The sequence below is a fragment of the Corapipo altera genome, unplaced genomic scaffold, assembly GCF_003945725.1.
Source record: "Corapipo altera isolate COAL_440 unplaced genomic scaffold, ASM394572v1 68, whole genome shotgun sequence".
In the NCBI taxonomy this organism is placed as follows: Eukaryota; Metazoa; Chordata; class Aves; order Passeriformes; family Pipridae; genus Corapipo; species Corapipo altera.
The window spans coordinates 1,165,699-1,184,663 of record NW_020884919.1 but is presented as its reverse complement, the minus strand read 5'-3'; the positions used below and the strand labels follow the sequence as shown (position 1 = coordinate 1,184,663).

Below are 18,965 nucleotides of genomic sequence, written 5' to 3'. Positions count from 1 at the left end.
TGGAAATGCCAAATTCTGGCTTTATCATCATCTTTTATCAGTTTAAGGAGACTCCCCCCATTTCTTAACTGTCAGATGGCTAAAGGCATTCTGAAATTCTGGTGCACTGAGGAAGTTTATTCTCCTATCAGTTCCATGATTAAGATCTCATTAATCTGCTGATTTAAAATGTGAAGGAAAAGAATGTCTGCAGCCTTTAGTGGTTTAAAGCTGAGATAAGTCATTGTAGGGATAATCTCTGACTAGAAATGACTTCAAAATCCTTTTATTGCCGTGTTTTCTCACTTGGAGAAATGAATGTCTGAAATGGGCTGGTGTGGTGTGGTTCCACATTCTCCAGCCAGCACTGGCAGCACTTCCACACTTCCCAGTTCAGACTCCCAGTTGAAGGCTGCTCTGCTCCTCTTTTGTCCCAGGAAGGGACATTTGGGAAGTGAAGGAGTCCCTGGGTGCAGGGTCTGTGTGGGCAGGGAGCTGATCCATGGGGAAGGAGGCAGGATGGTGGGACAGTCCTGGCTGCAGCTCCTTGGCAGCCCCATTCCCAGCAGGAGCAGCCAGAGTTTCCAGGTGCAGAGCCCCAGTCCAAGGAGCTTGGAGCCATCAGTCCTCATCCTGTCCTGGTTCTCCAAGGCACAATCCTGGTCCCCTCCTCAGGATCCACTCCCCAAAATTCAGCTGAAACCACCCTCTGTTCTCAACCAAAACTGGGTCAATCTTTCCCAGAGCCCTGAAATCCTCCTGCAGTGCCCTGAGCTGATTTATTCATTCATATTTATGGGAGGGGGGGAAAGAAATCTTTTGATTGAATCCTGCTTTGAATTTTGGGATTTCTTTCATCTTGGCACTGCTGGAAAATGAAAGCCAAGGGGAGGAGTTGCTGAAGGCTGAGGGTTGTGGGCTCTCCATGAGCAGAGCTCTACGATCCCCTCGTTCCTCTTGGTTTGGACATTCGAAGGGAGGGAATTTGGAGGTGTTTGTGTCAGAGAGTAGTGAATCACAGTAATTCAGTGTGGTATTACTTGTTCATGTCTTTATTATGAATATTTACTGTCCCCTGCACTGGCACTGCAGCTCCAAACATCTGCATTTTTTGTGTGAACATCCCAGCCCCTTTTCCTGCTTTATTCCCATGAATGTTAAATAATACCTGAGAAACACCTTGCTTCTCACCCAGTGGAGGGATATTTCTCTTCCTTCCTTCTCACCCCCTAAAACCAGCCCTGTGGTTGATGAGAGCTGCTTCTCTCTGCAGGTACAACACCTTGCCGAGCCGGAGAACGCTAAAAAACTCCAGATTAGTGAGTAAAAAGGACGATGTTCACGTCTGCATCATGTGCTTGAGGGCCATAATGAACTACCAGGTAATTAATTCCCTTTGGGCACCACAGAACTGTTTCGGTGTTGGGAGGGAGGAGGAGAAGTTAGGGGTGAATTTGGAAGGTGAAACCAGTGCAAATATTTACATTCTCATTATTAAAATGGGAAGCAGCAGGACACAGTTCTTATTTACCTGGGCAGGTGATTTATTGCAGGTGGGAAGGCTCAGGTGAACCTGTGCATGATGTGCTTATTAGGCACTAACTAATTAAACCTGCAGCCAATCAGGTTCTAATTAGTCTCAGCATTTAGTCCTAATGCTTAAAAACAGGAGATTTTTTTTCAGAAGATAGAAAAATCCTGGTTTTCCTGCTAAGCGTTTATGGCAGGGCAATGGGACAACTGGAAGTGAACCAACTAACCCAAAGCTAACCTGATTTTCCTGAGGGTTTTTTTTTCTTTCCAGTGGGATACAGGGATTGTGCAGCTTGTCCAGGGAGCCCCAAGGATTTGGGATTTTTTTGCTAAAAGAAGGGAAGCTTGTAGGGAACACCTTTCTTAGGAGTTCCTGAGGGGTGTAGGAGGTATTTGTAACCCCCTCTGCCCTGGGGAGAGTACCAGTTCCCTGGGATTTACAGGGATTGGGAAGGAGACCAGCCACAATCCTAATAACCAGTGGAGTATTTTCCAAAGGAATTCTGTTTTCATTTTTGGAGAGTGACAACAACTGAACTTCAAAGCCCTCTTTAGGGAGTAAATCATGCACTTGACTGTCACAATTAAAAAGGGGCTGGAGGGAGAAAAGGACAAGCAGAGGGGCTGGAAATAATGTAGGAGCAACTCTTAGACCTCTTTTTAATGGCTGACATGGCCAAAAGGAGTATTTTCAACACTGCCAGTGGCAGGGAATTGTAGGATCAGGGAATATCCAGAGCTGGAAGTTTTTTAGGAATGATGGGAGAATGAAATATTTCGGTTTAACCAATAAACTCCACGAGGTTTTGTTTGGCTTAAAAAACTGCCAGGGGGGTCTGGTCAGAGTGGTGGGATTTGTTGGGTTCCTGGGTAGTAATGTGGGGTGTCAGAACTGAAGCTGGACTTTCTTTCCCTTCTGGCCCCAGTATGGATTCAACATGGTCATGTCCCACCCCCACGCTGTCAACGAGATCGCCCTGAGTCTGAACAACAAGAACCCCAGGTAGGTGCTCTTGCTCTTGGAGAGTTGGACAAGCAGGTAAGTAAAGAGGACTTGGGAAGGGGTTTTCACCTTCAAAAGGGTGTGTTTGTGCACAAATCAAATTAAATGTGTATAGTGGTGCAGGTAGATGAGTGGTTGTTGTCTGATTCCAGTGGGTTCAGGAACTGCTGATTCTGCAACTTTGATAATGGCTTTGAACTGACAGGGGGGGAATTTGGGTTGGATACTGGGGAGAAATTTGTCCCTGTGAGGGTGGGGAGGCCCTGGCCCAGGTTGGGCAGAGAAGCTGTGGCTGCCCCTGGATCCCTGGAAATGTCCAAGGCCAGGTTGGACGAGGCTTGGAGCAACCTGGGCTGGTGGAAGGTGTCCCTGCCCGTGGCAGGGGGTGGGAACAAGATAATCCTTAATGTCCCTTCCAACCAAACCATTCTGGGATTCTGTGATTGAGCTGCTGAAGCCCCTCAGCTCTGTTGCAGTGCAGAGAAACCCCCTTGATAATGAGCAGCTTAACGTGGGATTTTCCTGAAGAAAGGGAAGATCTTCCTCAGAAATGTTATCCAAGGATCCTTAGGTTTGAATTTCCTTGGGAGAAGGTTCCATTCCTGTCCTGGGTCAGGTTGCTGTGCAGCCACAGCCATAATGTGATTCCACAGTGGAACTGCTGGCTGTGAATCCCTGTCCCTCCTCTCCCACACCTGTGATCCCAGCAGCCACTTCCAGCAGACCCTGGAGTTCTCAGCCTTTCCTTGTCTAACAAAACCAAACCTGGCACAGGCGTTTTTCCAAGGAAAGGTCAAACTGGGGGCTGAGATGACTAAACAAAAATCTATGTGTGATTGCAGGGCCTTGGCTTAGGCTCTGGGCTGACAGAGCATGAACCTTGTCCTGGTGGAAATAGGGACATCCTTCCTTTCTTTTATCCAGCCCTAAGTCAGCAAACACATGCACAGATAAATAGGAAGGACATGAGTTTATTATTTTTATCACTTTTATGCCTGGAAATCAGGTGGTTGAGGGACAACCCCAGTTTTCAGTTTTGAAGCAAGGGGGTTATTTCCATTTCTGTTTCTAAAAACGTTGCTTTAAAGCATGACTGAAATAATCTGAGGACAAAACTGGATGTTAGTGCTGTTCAAAACCCCAATCTGTGTTTGGTTTGAAGAAAGCAGAGGTTTGAGTGCTTAGGGTGGGTGAGATGTGCCAAGGGGAAGCAGTAGCTCTGGGAGTGGGATGTGGAGCTGATCCCATTCCCACTGTGAAGCTGAGTGGGCAGCAGGTGGAGGGGGACTGGGGGGACTCCATCTCCTGGTTCTTCCCAAATGGATCCCACAGACACAGCTGGAACTGTCCTCTCCTTGTCCCCATCCCAGATGTGTGGGGAGCACCAGAGACCTGGGAATCCCTCTGATCCCAGAGATCCCCTCTCCCCACCCCCTCAGCCCCTCACAACCCACCCTGGGATGGGATATTCCTGAAGATCCATACAAGAGCTCCTTGATCCTGTCTGACAGAACCCCCCTGGATGAGTAAGCCTTGAACATGACCCGTTTAAAATTTCCTAGGGAAGTGAACATTTTATGTGGTTCCCAAAGATAACCCTGACCCTTTGAAAGCCAAAAGGTATTTCTTGTTCTGTAACATCTGGTTTGAGACTCTGCTTTGGCATGAGACTAATTTTATGTGTCTGCATGGTTTGACTCTGCTCAGAGCTCAGCTGGCCAGGAAATCTTTTGCTTTCCACGAATCCCGTAAGGAAATACTGTGGATTATTTTCCTTAGGGTAACACCCAGTGTGCTGCATGGTTTTCTCTCAGTGATCTGGTGTTTTCTCTCTGTGGCAGATTGATTTCTGATTTCTAGGGAGAAGGACGTGCTGAGGCATCCTGTGTTCCTGCAGTGAACTGTGTGTGTGGCTCTGAATAACACAGAGAATGATTCAGATTTGTACCAGGAAAAATGCAGATTGGAATTATGTGCACTCCCCTTAAAAAGTGGGATCAGAGGAGGCCAGTTGGGATGTGGGAATCTGCCTCCCCCAGGTGTGTGCAGGGGAGTTCTCCAGGAGTAGGAGCTGCCGGTGATCTGCCTTTCCCAGAGTTCTGCAACTACCTCTTTGCTTGAGTTTCTGAGTTGTGGTTCCAATTCCTGCATGTTTTGAGCAGCATTAAACAGGGGGAGAAGTGCATGATCCCGGGAGAGGCCGAATTCCCTGGATCAGGGACGCTCGGCAGGTTTATTGATTCAAGGGGATTAAAAGCACAGGGGATGAAGCTCCATCTCCCACATTCTCCCACAGGTTTGGAAGCAGGTGCTGGTCACTGAGTGCCACCTTTTCCTCTCTCCACAGGACAAAGGCCCTCGTCTTGGAACTCTTGGCAGCCGTTTGCCTCGTCCGAGGGGGACACGAGATCATCCTGTCGGCCTTTGATAACTTCAAGGAGGTACCTTGGCCCAACTCATTTAATTTGGGTGTTATTCCCTCTCTGATTATTGCCTGGAGCCTTCTCAACCAGCTAAATTCTCTGGAGTCAGGATTTTCCATGAACTACAGGCTTTCCTTGGAGGTGCAAAGCAGCTCCATGGTGACCATTCCATAGTTTTTGTGTCTGTGGGAAAGAGCTGTGACTCCAATAGGGTGAATCCAGGCTGGGAATTTGAGCTCCCTTTGCTCAGCCAAATGGTGTTCCCATGGTTTTGGGACATTTTGAAAGCTTGACTCCAGTTGCTCTGTCTCTGGAACAACCAGGAATGCTGGGTTAGATCTCCCGTTTCCAAAGCCATTTCCACAGGCCCTTGAAACACAAAGTTCCAGGATTTACCCTCAGTGGGAATTTTGTCTGTGTAGAAATTACAGAATCAGGTCTCTGTCAGTCACAGTGACTGCTGGAATTCATCCAAGAATTCCACTTGGCTCAGGTGTCATTTATAGGTGTATTTTCCAGTTTGCACACAGTGATTAAAAGGATTTAGGAATATTGTGTGAAGGTTTGGAAGCACTGGTAGGGTAAGCAAGTCCTAGAAAGCTGCTGTCTTAATTTCCTTTGCATATTGGCTGTATGTGTGGGGTTAATATCAAATTAAAACTGAATAAATTCCCAGCTCCAGAATTGTTGGATTTGATGAGTCCCAACTGGACACAGGATGTGTTTCCTTGAAGCTGTAAGTGGATTAATGCAGATGATCCAGGAGCCAAGTTGGTAATTTTTTGATGTTTTGTGTTTGGGGAATAATTTCTGACCTCGGAAGGGTTTGTTTGTTGTAGATAAATGATGGAATTTTGGAGGTGCTCAACATCATCCAGAGCAAAAGGTCTGAGCGACCTCCAGCGTGGACCTGTTGTGGAAAGCTCAGCTCTGTGCAAGTCCAGGCCTGTCCTGGGTGTGGGAAGGTTGTCCTGAGGACAGAGGGAATGGGAACAGCACTGCTGGGAAGTGGAAGTTGGGTTGGAAGTGTGTGACCATGGAGAGAGCCTGGCTGGGGTGACACCATTGGGAGGGACACTCAGAAAATGGGAATTGGGGAAAGGTCTGGGGGCCTTCAGTGCAGGCAAAAACTGGGAATTATGCTTTGGGTCTTCCCTTGGTTTGTCTGTGTCGTGTCATGTCTTTGTTTGCACCTTTGGGAACCCAAGGGATCAGGAGGCAAATGCAGTGGGATTGTTGTGAAGAACAATTTGAGAGAAGGGCTTTGAGTGGGGAAAAAACTCTGTAAATGTGCAGATTACAACGTTGTTAGTCCAGGGTTAAATTCTCCTGGGTTTTCCTGCTCTGTTATGGAAGAAATTGGGCTCAACAGGGAGGGATTGGGGATAAATAGTGGCTGCAGCCAAATCCCACTGGTTGGGATGGTCTGAGGCTCATTGGACACCTCCCAGGGAAGGGTGTGGAAACCCCAGGTGCTTTCTTACCTTCCTGACATCCCCAGTCAAGGTTTTGCTCCTTCATGTCCTTCCAGGTGCTCTGTCATCTCCTGCTGACACAAATATTCCCATGGAACCCATTCAATTTGTGTGGAATTAGTTATTTATTCCATTCCTTTGGGGTTTGAGCAAGTGATGGTGGAACTGTCGGGTGTTGCAGGTTAAGTGAGGTCAGGGAGGGGATTTACCTTCCTCAGTTCTGCATTTGGATGCTCTTCTCTTTCTCAATTCTACATTTAGATGCTCTTCTCTTTCTCAATTCTACATTTAGATGTTCTTCTCTTTCTCAATTCTACATTTAGATGCTCTTCTCTTTCTCAATTCTACATTTAGATGCTCTTCTCTTTCTCAATTCTACATTTAGATGCTCTTCTCTTTCTCAATTCTACATTTGGATGCTCTTTCATTCCTCAGTTCTGCATTTAGCTGCTCTTTTTACCCAGTTATGCTGCTTATTTCTTGCTCTGTGCTGTTGTTTTCCACCTTCCTCCTGGGCAAGTTTTCAGGAATGGTTTCAAGTTTTCACTTTTATTTTATAAACCCCTCGAGTTGCTGACAAGTCAAGTACCCAGGCTTGGCTTTCCAGCCCTGCACATCCAATTCAAATTGCTGTGAGCTCCCTAATCTTTGTGTGGCTGCTGTAGCTCTGCAGTTCAGGGCTGCCACGGTTCTTTCATGCATATTTAGGGCAGATTTGACTTATTGAATTAGATCTCTGCCACTCCATCTCTTTGCCATGAAACAACTTCAAAAGGAAGCTTGAACTCCTGCCTAATGAAATCTAATAAAGTCAGGAGGGAAAACAGGATGTTGAGCACCAAGTTCTGCTCTCGTTTCCATGGGGGTGAACATCAGATGGTTCATCAGGCTTTGAGCTTTGCTCTGATGGAAATGAGGGCAGGGTTTGGTTCTTGTCAAGGGAGATTTTTCAGTTGAAAATGGAGACCTCAGAGCCCCTTCTGGTATCTGAAGGGCCCCCAAGGAATACAGAGAGGGATGGTCATCAGGAACTGCAGTGGCAGGACACAGGGAATGGGGTCAAACTGGAAGAGGGGAGATTTAGCTTGGATATCTTGAAGAATTTCCTCCCTGTGAGGGTGGGGAGGCCCTGGCCCAGGTTGCCCAGAGAGGCTGTGGCTGCCCCTGGATCCCTGGAAGTGTCCAAGGCCAGGCTGGACAGGGCTTGGAGCAACCTGGACACTTCCAGGGATGGCACAGCCCCAACTTCTCTGGGCATTTGCTGCTCTTGAATCCCTGACAGGTGAGGAGAATCTCAATCCTCTCACACATCACCTGGTTATGGCCATGAATTCTGAGCCCTCAGAGGTGTTTGGATGCTTGAGAATTGGGCAGGGAGCTGGAAGGTGGGGGCCCTGCACACAAACCCCATCACACCCCTCCATCAGCTTCCATGACACCGAAGGGAGCCAAGATTGTTCAGCCCTTGCTTTCCACAGGGCTTAATCCAGAGTCAGATCTCCCTGCTGGAATAATGAATGGCAGCACTGCAAACAGCACTTCTGAGTTATCCTGGTGGACCAGCAGAATAACCCGTGCTGGAAGAAGCTGTTTGCAAAGTGCTGAAAAATGTAAATGCAGTTGTTGTTTGTTGGCTTTTGAGAGTGACTTAACCCTGCTGTGGAGAAGTAAAAAAGGTATTTTAACCTAGCAAGTATTAAATAACTGTTTGCTTGACCAGAAACTTAACAGGAAAACGGATTTTTTTGTTCTCCAGCAAAGTGCAGGAATGTCAGCACAGGGAGGGCAAACAAAGTGTCCCTGTGGAGAGTCGTGGGCCGGCGGTGGGAGCTGCTGCTCACACTGGGCTCTTGTGGGGGACAGAAAGCCAGCATTGTGCTGCTGGACAAAGGGGCACAGACAGGAGAAGGGAGCACAAAGGCTCCCAGGGATTTTTGGGCTGCTGTGTGTGACAGCACACCCTGTATGGGCTGGGCTTGTCCTCACGCTCTGTGTTTGCTCTACCTCTCGCTCCTGGAGAACTCCAGGAGTTACTGAAGGAGGAGGAGAAGCTTAAAACAGCCTTTGGGGGGGGTCATTTTAACACTGGCACTGACAGAACGTGTCTTGTATTGCAAAGCCTCTCCTGTAGTTCAGGTGTTTTAAATTTGCTCCATCAGAGGGTGGTTTTCCTGCCTTGAGGTGCTGAGTTCACCTCGAGGGAACTGCAACCAGAGGGTTTCATTTTCTGCCTGGAGTTTGGGACCAGCAGGTGTTTCCTGATTGGAAAGGACCTTAAAACTCATCCCATCCCACCCCTGCCATGGGCAGGGACACCTTCTACTCTCCCAGGTTGCTCTAAGCTCTGTCCAGCCTGGCCTTGGACACTTCCAGGGATCCAGGGGCAGCCACAGCTTCTCTGGGCAACCTGTGCCACCCTCCCAGCCAGGAATTCCTTCCCAACATCCCATCTAATCCTACCTTCCTTCAGCTTAAGGCCATTCCCCCTTGTACCAGGACAGTCCTCCAGATGTGGAGGAGTTCATAGTCTGGCAGCTGTGTCAGAAATCCTGCCTGGATTCACTGCCCTCTCCATATGGAACACGCTGGCTCTCCCGGTGGTGATGTTCAGTTATGAGCTCCATTCTCCAGCAAACTGAGCTGGTGGTGTGAGATGAGTGTCTGAGGTGGGAGGGTGATGGATTGCTTCCACCAGCCTGGGGTTTCACCTTCTGCCTGACACTGCACCTGAGAACATCTTCAGTTTTCCCAAATCCCCTTGTCTGCTGCTCCCTGCCTAGGTTGCCGTTTGAGGTACCCAGAGGGGTTGTGGACTCCCCTGGATCCTTGGAAGTGTCCAAGGCCAGGTTGGATGGGGCTTGGAGCAGATTAGGATAGTGGAAGGTGTCCCTGCCCATTGGAATGAGATGGGCTTTAAGGTCCTTTCCCCCTCAAACCATTCCATGATTCTGGAGCATCTTCCAGTGATCCGGCCCCGAGAGCGGGAACAGCGCGAGGGTCGTCGTGGTTGAGCTTTGCTCTTGGGTGGTCTGGATGGGAACTGTGTGACCACTGCCAGGTGGATATGGGTGCAATCCTCACGAAATTTTTCATAACAGATCCTTTTGCTTCCTGATGGGATTGTGTCGTGGCTTTGTAATGGATCCGTGCTGGATTTCCTTCGTTAGCACCCAGAGAAAGGACCCTCCGTGGGTGGTTTTCCATAAAGCCACATTGTTCTTCCAGAATGACGTGGGCTTAATGGGACCTAAAGTGGGCTTTTTCACAGCCTAAGCAGAGACAGAGGGTTTTTATAGCTGTGGTAACTCGTTTAATCTTGCTTCTTACACAGAATAAAGCCAATAAAAGAAAGCTCTGCCTCTCCTCGGCCCAGCCGTGCTTCCAAATGACAGGCCTCGGGAATTTATTCCAATAGAAATGGCAACATATGGTTTTATGTGGTGGGATTTGATTTCAGCATTCTCCTTGGCTTTGGGCCAGTCTTCAGGCTGGAGGCTCCAGCTCCGGTTTCACTCTCTTTAATCTTCCAGGATAAATTATATCATTTCGTGAAAGTCAGTTCTGCTGCCTCCTCAAACACACACGGCCCAGCCCTGACTCATCTCAACTATCTGGGAGCAGCCACCGAAAGCCACAGGTGGTTGTTGCTTTTCCTCTTCCTCAGCTGCTGTATCCCAGCCAGCCAGGGCTGCTCCAGCCCGGGATCTGCTCTGCCAGGGCACTCTGGGTTGCTCCCGGTTTAATTAGTCAGCCCTAAATGGCTCCGAGTTGTTTGTGTCAGCTTTTCCTCATCCCTGTGGAATGGTTTGCATTAGATTTCCCAGAAATCAGTCCTTCTGGCTTTACTGGTGAGGGATCATATGCACCATTGTTCTGTTTGGTTCCACAGTCCAGGGTTTTGGTTAAATCGGTTCCATTTTTTGTGACGTGGGTACAAGAGAAATCGTGGAATCCCAGACTGGTTTGGGTTGGAAGGGACCTTTAATCCCACCCCATTCCACCCCCTGCCGTGGCCAGGGACACCTTCCACTAGCCCAGGTTGCTCCAGCAGGGAAAAAACTGTGTGGGATATAACACAGAGCAATTAAAGAGTGATGAAGGAGAGGATTCCTGGGATTTGCTTGGAGCAGGGGTTGGATCCAGCCCAGCCCAGGCCTCCCAAATCCAATGATCCCATGGGACAGCTGCTGCCTTTGATCCCTGCACTGCCAGGGGCTTCCTGAAACTCGGCCACATCCCTTGCCCTGGGTTTTGCTTGGAGCTGCTCTGACCATCAGTGAGGTGTGGGGGGGGTTTGGGCTTTGATCTCCCAGCAAGGCCATTCCTGATGCTGCAGGGAGGCTTTCCAAGGATTGCTCCTGAAGGAAAGCCTGGGATTAGACTGGAGATTCACAACCAGGAGGATGGTGCTCTCCAAACTCCCCCAGCCTTTTCCTGGGATCCCATCAGACAGGTCATTTGTGTTTCACCAAAGTATTCCTCCATCCCAGAGTGGGTCTGGTTTGCTCTATTTTAGACCTTAATGTGGGGGTTTTTTGGGTTTTAGTGGAGCAGCCCATGGAAAAGTGTTTAATGCTTCACTTTCATGCTGTGGCCTACAGAGAGAGATGAGTCCTTTGGGTTTAAAATCAGGATCATTTGCTTGAGCAACAAGTGTAATTTGTTTTTGGTGAGGTTCATGCTTTGTTGTTTGAGGGTTTATTTTACCTGGTGAGGCTTCAAGGTTCAGCTGGAGACACTGAAATGCAACTTCAGCAAGCCAAGGGCTCACCCTTCTGCTTCTCAGTCCTCCAGATGACTGGAATCTGTTTTTCCAGGACCTTTAAGGTGAAAACAGCTTCTTTCAGAGCTGCTTCTGTCCCTCTGGAAACAGGGAAGCTTAAACCTTCTGCCGTTAAACCAGGGTGCTCCTCAAACACTTACAGGGATGGGAAGTGTCTTTCCCAAACTTATTTACTCTTTTGTGGCTTTTTGGGGATTATTGCAGATCATTTGTGTGCTGAGGGAAGCAGGACTGAGCCAGAGAAGCTACTGGGAATATTGAGATTTCAGCAATATCCTGAGAGCTTTTTTATCTTAGATCTTCTTTCTCCCCCAGATTGCTTTTGTTTCCTGCCAACAACCCATGCTACAGCTCTGCAACCCTGATTGTTACACTGATGTATTTTCACTCCTTGTTTAGCCAGGGATAATTTTCCCTTTGTCTTCCCTGTAATTTGCTTTTCTTCCTAATTACATGATATTACAGTGAAGAGCCAGGAGAGAGGCTGAGCCTTCCCTGTGGCGTGGCCTGGTGCAACTCTTACACTCAGAATGATGAAATTTGTGAGGGGAAAAGACCCACAAAGAACTATTTTATGATTGTATCTATATAATAATTGTACCTGACTCCTCAGACTCGCACTGCAGGTGTTGACAGAGAATTGTTCAGCTGCTTTTTTTGACGAAGAATATTTTCAACCTGGACAAAGAGGTTTTGAACGAGCAGAAAATCTGCATTTTCAATGGTTTTGGGTTTTTTACCCAAGCTGTGCTTGACCAAAGGTGTGGTGCTTGTTTTTTGTAGGTGTGTGGGGAGAAGCAACGCTTTGAGAAGCTCATGGAGCACTTCAGAAACGAGGACAACAACATAGACTTCATGGTGAGTGGGATTGACCCTCAGCAACTCTCATTCCAGAGTTTCCTGTGCCTGAGCTGTGTCTGCCTCCTGATCCTGGGCCTAAAACACCACAGCCCAATTATTTATGTTCCAAATGCCTTTCATTTTTAGCTACCCATTCACTTTTCCTCCCGAAGTGCCTTGTGCCCCAGTGAAGGTAAGAGGGAAGTGGCCCTTTGTGCTCTTTCACAGCGGCTTCTGCAACATCCAGTTCTGTCCCTGTGCCAAAATCCTGGGAGCCCCAGACAGGGAAGTGTGGGAGAGACTCTCTCCAGCTGCTGCCTGTCCTTATCTGCTGATAAATATAGCAGTGGCTTGCACCACTTTTGGTTCCTCAGCATGCATCTGCATGACTTTTTCACCAAACCCACTTCCCCTGGAGCACAAAGAGGAAACAGGGAGAGGGGAAGCTCTGGCTGGCACAGGCACCAGCACGTTGGCATCACGTGGGAGGCTGTGGCAGTGAGGATGTGTCTGCTACCAAAAATACCTCTATATCTGTTTTTTTAACTCTATACTTTTGTGAGAAATGGGAGAAATTAAAGCCTTATATATTTAATTAGGGAAAATCTCCCTTGCTCTGCTCCTGCTCAGGGCTTGGATCCCGTGTGGGCCCGGCGCGAAGTGGGAGCAGAGCAGGAGGAATTCCCACCCCAGCTGGTTTTCTGAGGCCTCTGTGAACCATCTGTGACGCTTGAAACCATTTCTGTGCCGAGCTTTGTGTTAAAGATCTTTTTCTGCCAAGAATTAGGTGTCAAAGCACCCGCTGGGATATTTCCTCCAGGCTTTGAATGCTCCATGGCAGTGGCTTCCAGAGGGACAGCAGGATAAAAAGGAGGTGGTGTGAGTGAGCCAGGATGGCAAATTTCTTGGGTTTAAAAAGAAAAAGAGAAAATCACAGTGATCCCTGCATTTTAACTACAATTAACAGCTGCTCTCAGTAGCTCTGCCGTGTTGCATTGGATTTGTTCCTTATTCCTGCATCAGTGTCCCTGCAAGGACAGGTTGGTAGGCACAGAAAACATGGAGTATTTAGTCTGTAATATGACAGAAAGATTTCTCAGTCCTCAAATCCCAACTCTCAGTCATTTTTTTCCATGCTCACTGGGAGGGATGATGGAATTTGGGGAGTGGGAGTGAAGCGGCCTGAGCTACCTCCCTGAAAAGGCTTGAAACCTCAGCTTAGGTTTCCAGGAGCATGGATTGGAACCTGGATTTGGGTTTCCAGGAGCATGGATTGGAACCTGGATTTAGGTTTTCAGGAGCATGGATGGGGTTGTTCCTGTAGGAGATGGGGACACACCAAAGGCTGCGGATGGTCCATTCCAGGAGCTCCTGGATGAGTTTTTAGACCGTCCTCCTTCCTCTGTTCCTTGGTTTTGTCCCTCTTACCAGTCTCACAACCTTATTGAAGTGATTTTGGAACACAGAGTGGTCAAAGCTGGTCTGGGCCTACCAGGGAAGGTGGAGCTGTTGAGTGACCTTTGTAGTGTCCTTGTGGTCCCAGTTCCTCCAAAGCTAGGAAGGTTTGGCTGGGAAGGTTTTATGGCATCCCAGTGATTTCTGGGAGCTGCAGCTGGAAGGAGCAGCTTAGGACACCCCGACCAGCCCTGGGATCACGGGGCAGATCTGCCCCCTTGAGTTTATCCTGTGGGCCTGGAACAGATCACAGGGAACTGGCCAAGTTCCAGTACCAAACTGGTCATCCAGTGAGTGCCTTCACTTCTTTCTTCCCACCAAATGCCCCAGAGCTGTGGGGTCTCCTGGAGGCTTTTCAGGTCATTTCGATTTCTGCCACCTCAGATTCCTTCTGGAGATCCAGGAGGTGTCCCAGTGGCTGTTGGGAAGCTGGAATTATCCCTGTTGCAGCATTGCTCACGGGATGGGGTTATGTCCTTGAGAAACCCAGCAAGGATGAGGCAAACGCTGTCTTGGGGCAGCTCAGAGGGTGACAGATGATCCCCAGGGAGCTGGGAGAGGGCTGGGGGTGCCTGTGCAGAGCAGGACGAGGCCTGGCCTTACATTCTGGGGAAGGACAAACTTTCTGGGGTTTCTACCCCAATTCTTTCCGCTCCACAGGTTTTTTTGGAGAGGAAGAACCGTTGCTTTCCTTGGGATGTGTGTGGATGCCAATTCCAGTGATCTGATCCTCAACCCACAGCTTTGGGAACATGCTTTGGGCACCCAACAAAGCACCTTTTGTACGAGTCCCGTTTCCTGAACTGGGGGTTCCAGTCCTCACATTAATCTCACTTTTCCAGGCAGTTTGAGGAACAACATTGTTTTCTTTAGAGCTCGTGTGATGTCTGCTCTGGCCCTGGGAGCTGGCAGGGGCAGCGTTCCCGCTCACCGGGAAGGTGGGCCTGGAGACATGACTCAATTCCTGGAACTCATGTTTCCCTTCATCCCAGCAGACAAAATCCAAGCACTGCCTTGGAAATAAAACCCTTTCAGAACAGCAGCTCATGGTTTTCCCCTCAGAGTAACCACAAGGAAACGTGGTCGTGGCCGTGTCCGGCCCTGGAGATCCCGCTCTGATCCTGGTCCTGGAAAACCTGTTCCAACCCCGATGTGGGGCTGTGGGGCCAGCTGGGGGTCACTCTGTGTTGTCCTTGCAGGTGGCCTGCATGCAGTTCATCAACATCGTGGTGCACTCCGTGGAGGACATGAACTTCCGAGTGCACCTGCAGTACGAGTTCACCAAGCTGGGCCTGGACGAGTACCTGGATGTGAGTCCAACCCGGATCTGCCCCCTCCAACGGATCCCCAGCCCTGAACCCCCCCCAACCCCTCACCCCAGAGCTGTTGTCCCACAGTCCCTGCTCCCAAGGCCGTGTCCTGGCTGCTCCAGGGGGGGGCTGTGGCTGGAGCGTCCCGGAGGGAGGGAATTGGGCTGCAGCCAACTGGAATTACAGCCTGGAGCTAAATGTGGAGCTCTGCTTATAACAAAGGGAGGATGAACCACAGTCACCCTCGCCCTGCCACGTCCCTCAGGGCTGCTGGCCTCAGGTTGGCCCTGGCTCAGGTGCTGCCAGGGCTCCTTCCATCTCCAGGGGTGGAAAATCTCTCCTTTGGGTTTTCCCTGGCAGCCAGACGGGCTCTGGTGTCCTGTGGGAAATGCTGGGTCTCAGAAGGAAGCTGCTTTTGTTTCCTTTTATCTGTTTTTCACAGAATCACAGGCTGGTTTGGGTGGGAAGGGACCTTTTAAAACCCATCCTATTCTACCCCTGCCCTGGGCAGGGACACCTTCCACTAGCCCAGGTTGCTCCAAGGCCTGTCCAGTGTGGCCTTGGACACTTCCAGGGATCCAGGGGCAGCCACACTTCCCTGGGCACCATTTTTCTCCCTGTCCCTGCCCTTGGGAACACACCCAGGAAAACAGTGCCTGTGTTGACTTGTCCCTGCTGATTTCTACTCAAAAGGGAGGGATTTTGGGGTCTGCAAGATGTATTTGGACGTGGCAGCACCCACCACACGTGTGTTTGGGCTCTGGGGGTGGCACAAGCCCTGCAGTCCTTGGGGACCAGGCAGAGCCTTGCCAAGAAACCATGGAAGAAATCATGGAATGCCAGAATTGTTTGGGTTGGAAGACCTTAAAGATCATCCAGTTCCAACCCCCTGCCATGGGCAGGAAAGCCATAATGTCCTCTAGAACAGAAGATAAGGCGATGCTTGGCTTCATTTGAAAGCTCTGCATGTTTGGTCTTCAAAAAACGACTGTTTATCACTTATGACCCCAGATAACATTCAAATCCCACGTGTCTTCCTGGGTGGTGGAGGTGTCCCAAGCTCCCCCTGCCCTCCCAGCCTGCTGCCAATTCCTAGTGCCACCTTTGTCCCCTTGGCTTTGCAGAAGCTGAAGCACACAGAGAGTGACAAGCTCCAGGTGCAGATCCAGGCCTACCTGGACAACGTGTTTGACGTGGGAGCTTTGCTGGAAGACGCCGAAACCAAGAATGCGGCCCTGGAGAGGGTGGAGGAACTGGAAGAGAACATTTCTCACGTTAGTACCACACCTGGGCACCTTGGTCTCAGCTCAGAGGGGTGTTCTGGGAGGTGGGAGCACAGGCAGTGCAGGGCCACAGCCTTTGGAGTGAGGTTGGAAAAACCCTGGGACTGCTGTGCCTCTGGATTGGGGGATGATCGGATGTTGGTTGTTCCAGGTGGAGTCACTTGGCACAGGAATTGTCTCAGGAGCTGAGAATGCTGATTTACATAGAAATTCCCAATTCCTCAGCAGGGCAGGACCTAAACAGAGCAGAAAACCCTCCTGGCTGAGCCCATTGCTGGGCTCAGGAGGGAAGGGGCTGAAAAATAGTGTCGTGGGGACCCTCAGGGTTTGCTCAGATCAGTATCTGCTCACACTTTGCTCTCCCAAACCTTGGGGTCACTTCCTTCAATCCAGAACATGTGGCTTGACTTTTTGAAAATAATAAAAAAGTGGTTTTCCAGACTTTAAAAAAGCCATCAAATGATCTCCATTCTCTCACCACTCCTGTATTACTCAGAATAAATACAGTTTTAAACACTTTGCCCCTCTGAGGTGTCACAGAATCATGGTTTGGGTGGAAAGGGACCTTAAAGGTCATCCAGTTCCACGCCCTACCATGGGCAGGGACACCTTCCACTAGCCCAGGTTGCTCCAACCTGGCCTTGGACACTTCCAGGGATCCAGAGACAACCACAGCTTCTCTGGGCAACCTGTGCCAGGGCCTCCCCACCCTCCCAGGGAGGAATAAAGTAATTACGTTTTAAGAGCTTTATGGCAGGATAGACTTTCTTGTCTGGACAGGTCCATAGTTATGGTCCAACCAGGCATCTGCTGGTCATGGCTGAGGGGTGACACTCATCACAGGAAACTTCAGTTGATGTCCCTCATCTCAGGCAGGAACCCTTTTTATTTCCAAATAAAAAGGGTTTGATTGAATATCTGTAATAACCATGTCCCACTGCTCCAACAAGTGTCCTGATGTTTTGGTGGATAAAACTAGTTTTCCACTTAATTAATCTACTCCTCTTTGGATTGACAGTTATCTGAAAAACTCCAGGATACGGAGAACGAGGCCATGGCCAAGATTGTGGAACTGGAAAAGCAACTTATGCAAAGGAACAAAGAACTGGACGTGATCCGGGTGAGTGGGATGGGGGAGGCTCTACCTGGATTCCAGGGAGCTCCTGGGCTGGGGGAGGTGATGGGTCTGGGGCAGTGATTTCTGTTGGCTGCCAAATTTGAACCTGGGACAGATTTGAGGTGGAATTCCTTTAGTGTGCACTCCAAAGGACCTGGAACTGCGAGCGTGGCAGCAAATGAGGGAGTGAGAAAAAGGCATCTTATTGCTTAGGGCTGGAGTGTTTCCATTTGGGGTTTTTGGAGGTCCCAAAGGGTGGAGGGTTCTGGGGTTCCTTCTGGGGGTCTGCCCTGGGTATGTGCAGGTACAGCCTCCTCTCTAGAGCAGGAGCTGTGCTGATGCTTCCCTTTGTCTGCTCGCAGGCCATGGAATTGCAGAATCCTTTAGGTTGGAAAAGCCCTCCAAGATCAAGTCCAGCCATCCCCCAGCACTGCCAAGGCCACCACTGTCCCCTGTCCCCAAGTGCCACATCCACAGGGCTTTGAAATCCCTCCAGGGATGGAGACTCCACCCCTGCCCTGGGCAGCCCCTGCCAAGGCCTGACCACCCTTTCCAGGAGGAAATTCCTCCTGATGTCCAACCTGACCTTCCCCTGGCACAGCCTGAGGCCGTTCCCTCTCCTCCTGTCCCTTGTTCCCTGGGAGCAGAGCCCAACCCCCCCCCCCCCCCCCCCCCACTCCCCCCTCCTGTCAGGGAGTTGCAGAGCCAGAAGGTCCCCCCTGAGCCTCCTTTTCTCCAGGCTGAGCCCCCCCCAGCTCCCTCAACCCCTCCGGCTGCTCCAGCCCCTTCCCCAGCTCCGTTCCCACCCCTGGACACGCTCCAGCCCCTCCGTGTCCTCCTTGTCCTGAGGGGCCAAAGAGCAGCACAAGAAAGGAGAGGCAGCATGAGAAGGAGGTGCTGAGAGGTTCTGCACCCCCAGGTGTTGGTGTCCACAGGGGGAGGTTTCTGCCAGGACTCGGCACAGCCTTGGTGGCTCCCTGGGAACACACCAAGTGGAGATGTGGTTTGGTCAGAGCTCAGCGTCAGTGACATTCAGGGTCAGGCTGTTCTGATCCTGCAGTTGGAATTCTGAGTGCAAATTCCGTGTTTCTGTGTTGTTCCAGGAGATCTATAAAGATGCCAATACCCAAGTTCACACCTTGAGGAAGATGGTGAAGGAGAAGGAAGAAGCCATCCAACGCCAGTCCACGCTGGAGAAGAAGATCCACGAGCTGGAGAAGCAGGGGACCATCAAGATCCAGAAGAAAGGGGATGGGGACATCTCCATCCTTCCCGTGGCTCTGGCCTCTGGGATGGTGCCAGCAGGGTCAGAGGTGTCAGGGACGCCTGGAGCTGCATCCTCAGTGCCATTGCCACCACCTCCACCACCCCTACCTGCCATGGCAGGGACTCCTGAGGCAGGTGAGGAGCTGTGGGGCATCCAGTGGCTGTGGGATCCAGTTCTGAGCCCTTCAGGGGATGGAAGAGGTGGAACCATCTTCAGTAGGGGGGTTCCTGCTGTGCTGATGCACCAAAGGACTTCAGTGAAGGGTCCAACCAGTGCTTGGGCCAGTGGAGGGTGGAGAGGGTGGATGGAGGGATGATGGGATGTTGGAGATGGGATGTGTGGATGGATAAGGGGCTGTTGGACATGGATGTGTGGGAGGATGAGGGGCTGTTGGACAGGGATGTGTGGGGGGATGAGGGACTGTTGGACAGGGATGTGTGGGGGATAAGCGGCTGTTGGACAGGGATGTGTGGGGGGATAAGGGGCTGTTGGACAGG

At 50.1% G+C, this 18,965-nt stretch overlaps 1 protein-coding gene across 9 annotated transcripts in view; it reads left to right on the top strand.

Annotated features, from left to right (window-relative positions):
- FMNL2 (formin like 2) overlaps positions 1-18,965 on the top strand; it is a 122,773-nt gene that overhangs the window by 88,173 nt on the left and 15,635 nt on the right. For all 9 annotated transcript variants that reach the window (XM_027656197.1, XM_027656202.1, XM_027656201.1 and 6 more), the window contains exons 7-14: positions 1,253-1,361; positions 2,439-2,515; positions 4,863-4,956; positions 11,980-12,054; positions 14,691-14,801; positions 15,926-16,075; positions 17,103-17,204; positions 18,305-18,602. In XM_027656197.1, coding sequence (XP_027511998.1) covers positions 1,253-1,361; positions 2,439-2,515; positions 4,863-4,956; positions 11,980-12,054; positions 14,691-14,801; positions 15,926-16,075; positions 17,103-17,204; positions 18,305-18,602 — 1,016 coding nt within the window. The remainder of the gene's footprint in view (positions 1-1,252; positions 1,362-2,438; positions 2,516-4,862; positions 4,957-11,979; positions 12,055-14,690; positions 14,802-15,925; positions 16,076-17,102; positions 17,205-18,304; positions 18,603-18,965) is intronic.